General features: G+C 46.3%; 1 protein-coding gene across 1 annotated transcript; it reads right to left on the reverse strand.

Moving 5' to 3' along the window:
- Positions 1 to 891: 891 nt before the first annotated feature.
- On the reverse strand, positions 892 to 4,155 carry BOD1L2 (biorientation of chromosomes in cell division 1 like 2). The gene has a single exon (XM_003926045.4). It carries the CDS (start codon positions 3,932 to 3,934, stop codon positions 3,437 to 3,439), a length of 498 nt encoding a protein of 165 aa, XP_003926094.1. The 5' UTR covers positions 3,935 to 4,155; the 3' UTR covers positions 892 to 3,436.
- Between the last annotated feature and the right edge of the window lie 4,909 nt (positions 4,156 to 9,064).

Consider the following 9,064-nt stretch of genomic DNA (forward strand, 5'->3'; position numbering starts at 1 on the left):
TAGACATTCATTTTCCCAAGGCCATAAGTGCCTTAAGTGCAGGGTCCTTGCCCTCAAAGTTGCCAGGAGGTGGGCCCAGAAATCATTTCCTGCAAAGGAGATCCCAGAGCACGTGTGAAAATCAAAAAGGATGCCTGAGAGAGGAACGGGCCTGCCGGTCTCCACAGATTATCCTGCTGGCACACGGCCCATAGGCAGGCCCTCCCCCACAGGCCCAGCATGTTATTCCCCACGTGGATTAGAGGCTGAACACAAACAGAATACAAAAGACAAAAGACAGGGAGCAGCGTTCCTGTCAGAGTCTATAAAAGTCTTAGAAGTGACAGCCGAGCTCTTGCCTGCTGCTGCTGCCCTGAAATCCAGAAAGAATCAATTTCAGACCCAGGGCCAAATGGTGCCCCAGGGGGCGTGCCTGTGACAGGTGCTGACTCCGCCCAGACCCCAGGACCAACCCAACCAGGAGAGCTGAGTGGGGGAGGGGGAGGGGAATGGAAGAGTCGCCCTGCAGCTTAAAAAGGAAACAGGCACACCTCTCTGTCTCTTTTTCAGTCTCTTTGCTTCTGTTTCTCTGTCTCTTTCTGTCTCTGTTTGTCTCCATCTCTTTCTCCCTCCCCTTTTCTCTGTTTCTCCTTTGTCTCTGTTTTTCTGTTTCTCTGCCTTTTCCTCTGTCTATCTCTCTGTTGCTTGCTTTCTTTCTCACTGGTGTCTGTTACTGTATTTCTTCTCTGAAACTCTTTTTACTCATTATTAGGATTACAACTAAAATTTTCTTTCTTGCTTCATGAAACTAAACTGTGACCCTGACTGTGCTACCTACCCTTTCAGACTCCAAGTCCCCCCAAAACATACATTTTCAATAAATGCTTGTAGTTCATTGATAAGAATCTACAAAATTCCAAAAATTGCATTTGTTTATCCTTCTGGATTGCAAGAAAGGAATTATTTAGCAGGGACTAGTGGACATGCGTGCTGCATGCATGTGATGAGCTCCTCAAGTCAAAGCACAGTTTTATTTGTTTACATATTTATTTTCAGAACACAGCAGTGTCCATTGTATAGGTTAGCATTTTTCATTTGCCAAACTCATGCAGTGGGAAGAGGAAGCACTCAGGCTAGGGTTGGCAGATTTGGCAAACTAAAGCACAGGGCACCAGTAAATTCTAATTTCAAATAAACACAACAAATATTTTTTAATACAAATATGTTTCAAATATTAAATGGTCCATGCCCTAGGAGAGTATCTGTTGTTACTCTGAAATTCACATTTACTGAGCATCCTGTATTTCATCTGGCAACCCCATCTTAGGACAATTCAAGTAGAAGCGGGGCATAGGGAACTGCTAGAGGAAAAAAAAACTTTAAAAATTGTATTACACTTTATATTACGTTACTTTTAAAAAGAAGAACAAACCCCAAACCAAAAATCACTTCCACAACACATTTCTTAAAAGCAGAAATTAGGTTCCTTTTATGTTAGTGCAAAGATAGGTGCCAAGCTGGGGTCTCAGATGGAGTGATTTTAAATCTCAGAAAGAGCTTAGCTGTTTTTGTAAAAAGGAAAGTTGGCAAGTGATTAGTGCCGATGTGGCCCAGCTGCTCTTTTGTACTTTGAAAGAAACAATTAAAATGGCCGGGACATTAAACTTTAAAGAGCTGGGTTGTTCATATTCTTAAGCTAATTTTAAAAAGAGCCTGGTACCTGGGAAAGGAAGGGACATTTTCAGAGAGGACATGGTCTTCTACCTTCTGAACGCTAAATTTTGAAGAACCATTTAAAATAACTCATAGGTAAATATTACAGATAAAATACCTCCAGGGATAAGAAAGCTCTTTATTGCTTAGACATGTAGATACCAGATGCGAAATTAATTTTTGTTCACTTTTTAGATGGTAAATGCTGCCATCTGAGAAATTAAATGTTGGAAAAGACAAATCCAGAACTGGTTTCTTTCTACAAATTGCCAAGCTCCTGTAATGTGCTAGGTCCTGGGGTTAAGGAAAAGAAATGAACAAAGCAAATCCCTACCCTGGAGGAAGCTCACATTTAAGTGGGGATGACAGATCTGTAAGCAAAGAGAGTTCACTGTGGTGAGGTGGTGTGGTTAAAAGCATGGTTAAAAGGGTTAAAAGTGAGGGCCCTGTGCTCAACACAGGCTCAGGCCCATCCCCACCACTTACGCAGTGTCTGAGCTTTGTTTTCTACACGTGTAAATGGAAATAAAGATAGAATTTCTTCAATTAGATCGTGAGGACTTACTATGGTAAGTGAAGTTAAGCGTTTAGTACACTGCCCACCATAGAGCAAGTGCTTCGTTAGACCTGGCTATTATTGTAAGTGTGGTCATCCCTATGGGATCTATGGGAGCACAGAGGAAGGAGTCTGTCACTCCCGCTTAGATGGGGGTGGGGTGTGATGTGTGGTTCCTTGGGGGCTGAGTCTTAAAGGAGGGGAAAAGTGGTTGACGGCATTCCCTTCACAGTGCGCAGAGGGAACACAGGGCGTCCAGGATAGTCATGGGCATGGCCATCATTTGGAGCAACAGAGGTGACCAGGAGCCCCATTATCACGGGCCTCATAAACCATGCCAGGTGTCTGACCTTGTAGAATCATCAGAAAACTGATGGAGTTTAAAGAAGACAAGGATGTAATCTGCATTTCTTTTTTGTGGTTGTTGAAAGATAAGCCATTTATTGATCATCCATTTTTCTAAAAAAACACAAACGTGACAGTAACATAAACACACTCAAGACTCACTAGCCTCTGCAAGATGGAAGCAGCCTTGGACAGAGAGTCTGCAAATGAGTTTCCTCATACCTAATGCCTGAACTTCTCAAAACTTCTCACTCATTCTGGGGTTTCATGTTTTGTTACCTCTCGCAGAGGAAAGGAAACTGGCTGAGGATTCACAGACAAGAAGGCCACAACTTTAAAGCTATCTGATGCTAACATCGTGTACAATCTGTTTGCAACTCTGAGAGATGATATCAAATAAGTACTGTCAAATACTACTCCGTTAACCTTTACTGTCATTGTTCTTTGAAATTGTCTTTGGAATTGGTTATGTTCTCTCGCTGTAGCTTTCCTTTATCCCAGGGCACAAACCCTAATGTCCCTGTGCAGTCTCCATGTTCAAGTATAAAAGTCTGTTTCAGGACAACCCTAGGTTGCTGCAGTGTTTCTCTATCTGACTGTCTACTTGGTGTCATGCCCTTGGACAGGATGGTCAAATGGCCGCACAATGCAGGGGCGACGAGGTCAACTTCCCCACCAAACTTTCTCCCCTTTCAATCTGGTCACTGCCCATGGTCGAGACGGGGATCTTGAGCTCAGTGATGACCTTGGCCTATCTTCAGTCTGAAATTGCATTCTTATGTAACCGAATCCATTTCTTCACCAAAAATTAAACAGAGCTTTCAAAAGGTGTCAGGCCTATTCTTAGAAATTATACTGAGATGGAGCTGGAGGGTCCGGGCCTTCAGGCTCTGGAGGGGTTGCTGGCACAGCTGCTTTTATCTGGGCCGCCAGGTACTCATGAATTGCTCGTTCTATTTGTGGCCTGAAGATGTGGTTTAGTTTCGGATCCACCACCTGAGTAATAATCCTGTCTACTCCAGTTTCCAACATCCCTGACTGAACCACACTCTGCCTCGGACCATGGCAGAGCTGATTTTTGTTCACTGCAGGATTCCATTCCCGCTGGTCCAGATGTGCTGGCACCAAATTATCCACTTTCTGGCTCGGGTTTTGGTAAGCTAGCTTGGTGTCCACGTCGGCCGGGCAGTCCTGGCGGAAGCTGTCAAAAAGGCCCCGGCTCTTGAGCTGCTCCACGACGAGGGCGATGAGCTGAGGGTCGCCAGGGGGCAGCGAGGCCAGGTTGATGGGACCGCCGCCCCCACTGGCCGAGGCCTGGCCCGCTCCGCCGCCGTCCGCCATGGCTGCACCCCGGGGCCCACGGGGAGACCGATTAGAGCTTCTTCTCCAGGACGGAAGGCCTAGGGTATGTAGAGGTGGCGAAGGGGGCCGTAAAGGAGGAGGGTCCCGAGGAGGCCGCGGCGGAGGTGACAGTGGTGGTGATGGCGGCGGGGGCGGCGGTGGGGGCCGGGGAGGCCGGCTCCAGGCCACTGAGGTTGCGCGAGACGCGCCAGCAACTGCCTGCTCCAGTCCGGGCGCACGCCGATGACGTCACCGTCGGCCTTCACATTGCGGGGCGGGAGCCGTCATCTGCGCTGCTTCAAAGATCTCTAAGGCTGGGCGCGATGGCTCACGCCTGTAATCCCAGCACTTTGGGAGGCCGAGGCGGGTGGATCACGAGGTCAATAGATTGAGACCATCCTGGTCAACGTGGTGAAACCCCGTCTCTACTAAAAATACAAAACATTAGCTGGGCGTGGTGGCACGTGCCTGTAATCCCAGCTACTCAGGAGGCTGAGGCAGGAGAATTGCCTGAACCCAGGAGGCGGAGGTGGCGGTGAGCAGAGATCGCGCCATTGCACTCCAGCCTGGGTAACAAGAGCGAAACTCCGTCTCAAAAAAAAAAAAAAAAAAAAAAAAAAAAAAAAAAAAAAAAAAAAAGATCTCTAGAGGAAGGTGGAAAGAAATGGGAGTGGACAAGTGGGGACACAGGGCGACAATTTCAGCAACCATTTCAGTGCCCCAGGAAGCAGATGAGGAGGAATGGATGATCTTGGTGGCCTGGGAAGTTAAGAAGGTAACAGATACAAAAGATATTTAGGAGGTCAACTCATCCCAGGGATTGGAGACCAACCAGGTGAGAGGCGAGGGAAAGGAGAGGGTCAAGGATGACCCCCAGGCTTCTAACTAGGGCAGGTGTATGGAGGTGCCATTTACTACATGGAGAACAGGTATAGAGGTGAGGATGGGAGACTGAGACATGATCATGTATTCCATTTTTATTTACTAGTTTAAGATGGGTATGGGTTATTCAGGTGAAGACATCTTCCTATGAAGTCCAAAGGAAGAAGGGCTGGGAACTTGGGAGAGACATCTATCTCACTGAAGATAGAGACTCTAGGTGACAATTACAATGGAGAACTTAGATGAGATAGAGGAACAACTGAGAGCCCATGAGGGGGACTGGGAACAACACTAAAAAGATGGGGGAAACACAAGAGCCTTGGATTAACAATGCAAAAGGGCACATTTCATGAAGGCCAGGGGGTTAAATGCCACACTATGTTCCACAGGTGTCAATTGGTTTTGGTAGCCATTGATGAGCCTAGGGCGGAGGCATCAGTCAGAGGGAGGTCATTTCAGCAAGAGAACTGTATTGCAGCCAAGAGCCATAAAAGGCAACCACATCCAGCGCCATCCAATAGAGAAGTGCAGGTGCACAGAAAGAGCCTTCTATCAACATTTCAAAAGAAAAGCAGATCCCTAATTTCACCCCAACACTCACTTCCCTGAATTAAAATCCCCTGAAATGTAGACACCAGATTGTTCTATAAGCCCTAGCATAACTTAGAGATAGCATATTTCACAAAGGAAGTTTACAAAACAGACTCTGTCAATAACTTCTGCCCAGAGCTTCTGACATACAAGTACAGATGCCTCAGAGGGACATTATTCTGAATCTCATCCCACAGGAGACAGTGAACCTACCAAGACTTCACCACAGCAACCCCCACCTATGCTCCCCACCATCCCCATGATCAGCTCAACAATTAAGTTCCATATTTTTTAACTCATCAATATTTATTGAGGGATCAGTAGATGTGGCCCTGTGCTAAGCTTTATGGAGCTTTCCACATGCCTGGCCCAGTCTAACACTTCGATAAATGTTTGCTGTGGCTGTTGTTTAAGGTAGGCAACATGGCCAGCCTTCAAAAAGCTTACAATCTAGTTGGAGAGGGGAGATGTTGACAGAGAAAATCATTCAGGACATAGACAGGCTCCATGGGCACTTAGATGCAGCATGCACACCTAGCATGGTGCCTGGAACAAAAGAGAGGCACCATTAATATTTGCAGAATGAAGACTGCATAGATGAAGGGAAGGTATCCTTGTCATGTGTTGGAGATAACTGAAGACTGGGAGAACATGGCAGATGGAAGAAGACTTTGCAAAAGAGCTGGAACCTGAACTAGGTCTTAGTTTATCCTCTCACCGTGCATGTGCCCTTCAGATTTCGCAGGAGTTCTCTGTCTTAGAATGAAATCACCTGTGTGGATCTGACATGAGATCTGTGGAGTTTTCCACTCACAGCCTCACCCACAGATGGACACTTAACTAAGTTTTTTATAGGGACGATAACAATCATTTTGCAGTGTTCCATTTTGTGCTGAAAAATGTCCACTGTCAAACACCTCCTCCTTAAGTCTTAAATAGTGCGATGGCATGGTTTTTCTGTACAGCTGACTTGTGTCTTATTTGTAATTATAGACATTAAGTTACTATAATTATCCCATCACCTTGCATCAGGGTTTAGGGCACAGGACAGTTCTCACCGAGGTTTCAAACCACTGCTTCTGGCTGCCTGGCAAACTAGAAGGCCACTAGAGTAACTTCCCTGACCTCTAGCTGACCTGCAGGGATCAATGAACAATTAATTACTATCATCCTGCTCTGGGAGAGATAGCACACTGCCATTTCTCAATTACAACTGGAAGTGCCCCTTGGCTGACAGCTGCCTGTCGGACAAGCCAAGCCCCCTGCTGATTCAAACCAGTGCCTCCCACCACAACTACACACACAGATACACACACAGGCACATGCCTTCGAACTCAGACTACATCCATTTCCCCACCACACCCACCCACAATCACACAGATCACACCATCTTCCCACCTACTATTCCCACACCCACAATCATGCTATCATCAGACTCTGAAATATAGATACCAGAGTGTTCTATGAGTTAACATAACTCAGAGAGTGTATATTTCACAAAGAAAATATGACAATGATCAATAATCTCATATCATAGCTTCTAACATACAAGCATAGATACCTAGGACAGACAACATTCTAAATCTTACCTGGAAGGAAACAGTCAATAGTCTTTATCAGTATCCATTTTCCTGATGTATTACGTGGGCACACAGACCAGTATTGTTCAAGGGTAGGGATGACCCTGCAAAGGCAAGCCTCAGGAAGACTGTCTTTGCTGTACTTCTTGTGACATCTCTACAGGTAAACCTTTGGTGTTTTCCACTGTCATCTCTCCTGACATCTTTAGTGACCCCTCCACTCCCATCCAAATGCTCTGTGTTGTTTCCTCCCCAGCTACCTTGACCCACACCACCTACAGCTTTCCTAGCCCCTCCCCAAATACCAAAACGCCTTCTAAATATTCACTCCTTTCCAGCCCCCTTCTCTCCACCCCCTTCTCTCCACAGCCTCCTAGTTGAGGACTGATCAACTCAAGCTGAAATGTTTCTGGCTGCTGATAGCTTCAGCTACCACTCCTATAGTTAATCCTAAAATTCAAAAGAGTAAATACACTGGCAACCACAGGGGCTCCCATTCTACCTGAAGGTGGGAGTGAGCTACCTGTGGTCATAGAGGCTCTGAGAATCCTATCTCATTTTGTTGTATGTTTCCTGCTTTATTTCTACAATCAACTATCTAAAGACTGTTTATTCCATTAGAAAGATCTACAAGTGCTTTAGCCAAGACTTTTGATTGCTTGCAACAGAAACCCAGCTTTAAAAAGGAGCAGGGATATTTGGGCTCACGTAAAGACCTAAAGGTCTCTCTGGCTCAGGTATAGTGGGATCCTGGTACTGGAACACAGTAATCAGAACTTGATCTCTGGTTTCCTCCTGACTGGCTCTCCTCCCAGCCTGGATGTCTTAACAGGGCTGACTGAGCAGCTGCAGGTGTGCATCACCCATGGTCAGCAATTGCCACTGACAGGAGAGCTGCTAGTTCTGAGAAAGAGAAATTCCAACAAAAGTCTCAAGATCATATCTCTTGGTCTACCTTGGATCAGTCTTCATCCTCGAACCAATCTCATTGGCCAGAGGCCTAGAACACTAAACTAGAGACAATTCCTCTCTTTTCCCAGCTCCTGACCTCTACTACCCAGAGCAGACTCTCTGTGGCCAGTCATGGCCCCTGCTGATAACTATACAAGAACCAAAACATTTTGCTAGCCCAGAGCTTGACTTAGAGAACCAGTGACTATTTAGAGGAACTTTTCCAGTTCACAGTTTCTGGGCCCTCGTCAGCAAGCAAAACCACCTTAAATTAATCAGATATATACTGTGCTATCCTGATCAAACTACCAGGCACCTAGGAGGTGATCACAAATATTGTAGTTATTGAAGGGACATGCTTATGACTCCACCGCTTAAATTTCCATCTTGCCCCATGCCCAGAGGAGAGCAGTATGGGAATACGCATTTCCAGTCTCTCTCCTGACTTCCCCCATCACGTGCTGCTCCAGCCAGAAGAAGAGTGACTGATCTGCTTGGTAAGATCAGGGAGAACCAGGTAAATCCACTAGGCCACATTTGCCAAGAGCAGAGTCCTTGAGTGGGACATGGACGTGTCTTGCTGGTTTTCTTAGACCTGCCTAGCTTCATGTGGAGCTTGCTGCTCTTCTCCTTTTCCCATCCCCAACCACAAGGGAGGTCTGCTTCTCTTTAGCAGGCATATGGTTGGATATGTACGTTTAGACTGGAGAGCCACACGGAAGACCATGCTGCCCAGTTTTCCAGAGAGCCCTATGCTTTGGGTACTCTAAGTGACTCTTAGATCCCATTTAGCTCCTTAATTGGCTAAAACCAAGAGGGGAGAAAGCATAAGTAATTAGCACCTTCACCCCTTCAAGCAGAACAGCAGTGACAATGATGATGATGATGATGATGATGAAGGTGGTGGTGATGATTACGGGGGGTCTCCCCCAAAGCCGGAAGCCATAGGGAGTCAGGCTAGCAGTGACCATGCTCTCCCACTTTCCTTCCTTAAGAGAATCGTCAGCCCTGAGTGTTCCCCTGCTGGGGGCTGAACCTTGTCCTCTGTAGGGAACACAAAAATAATTGCAAAGTGCTGTCTCCATCCTGCAGAGGCACACCAGCCACTTGAGCTTGGACATTAAAT

This window comes from Saimiri boliviensis, chromosome 13, assembly GCF_048565385.1.
Source record: "Saimiri boliviensis isolate mSaiBol1 chromosome 13, mSaiBol1.pri, whole genome shotgun sequence".
Taxonomy (NCBI): Eukaryota; Metazoa; Chordata; class Mammalia; order Primates; family Cebidae; genus Saimiri; species Saimiri boliviensis.

Bases quoted from the DNA above. Each gene is read 5' to 3' on its own strand.
- BOD1L2 (XM_003926045.4), bottom strand. From the start codon at position 3,934: ATGGCGGACGGCGGCGGAGCGGGCCAGGCCTCGGCCAGTGGGGGCGGC.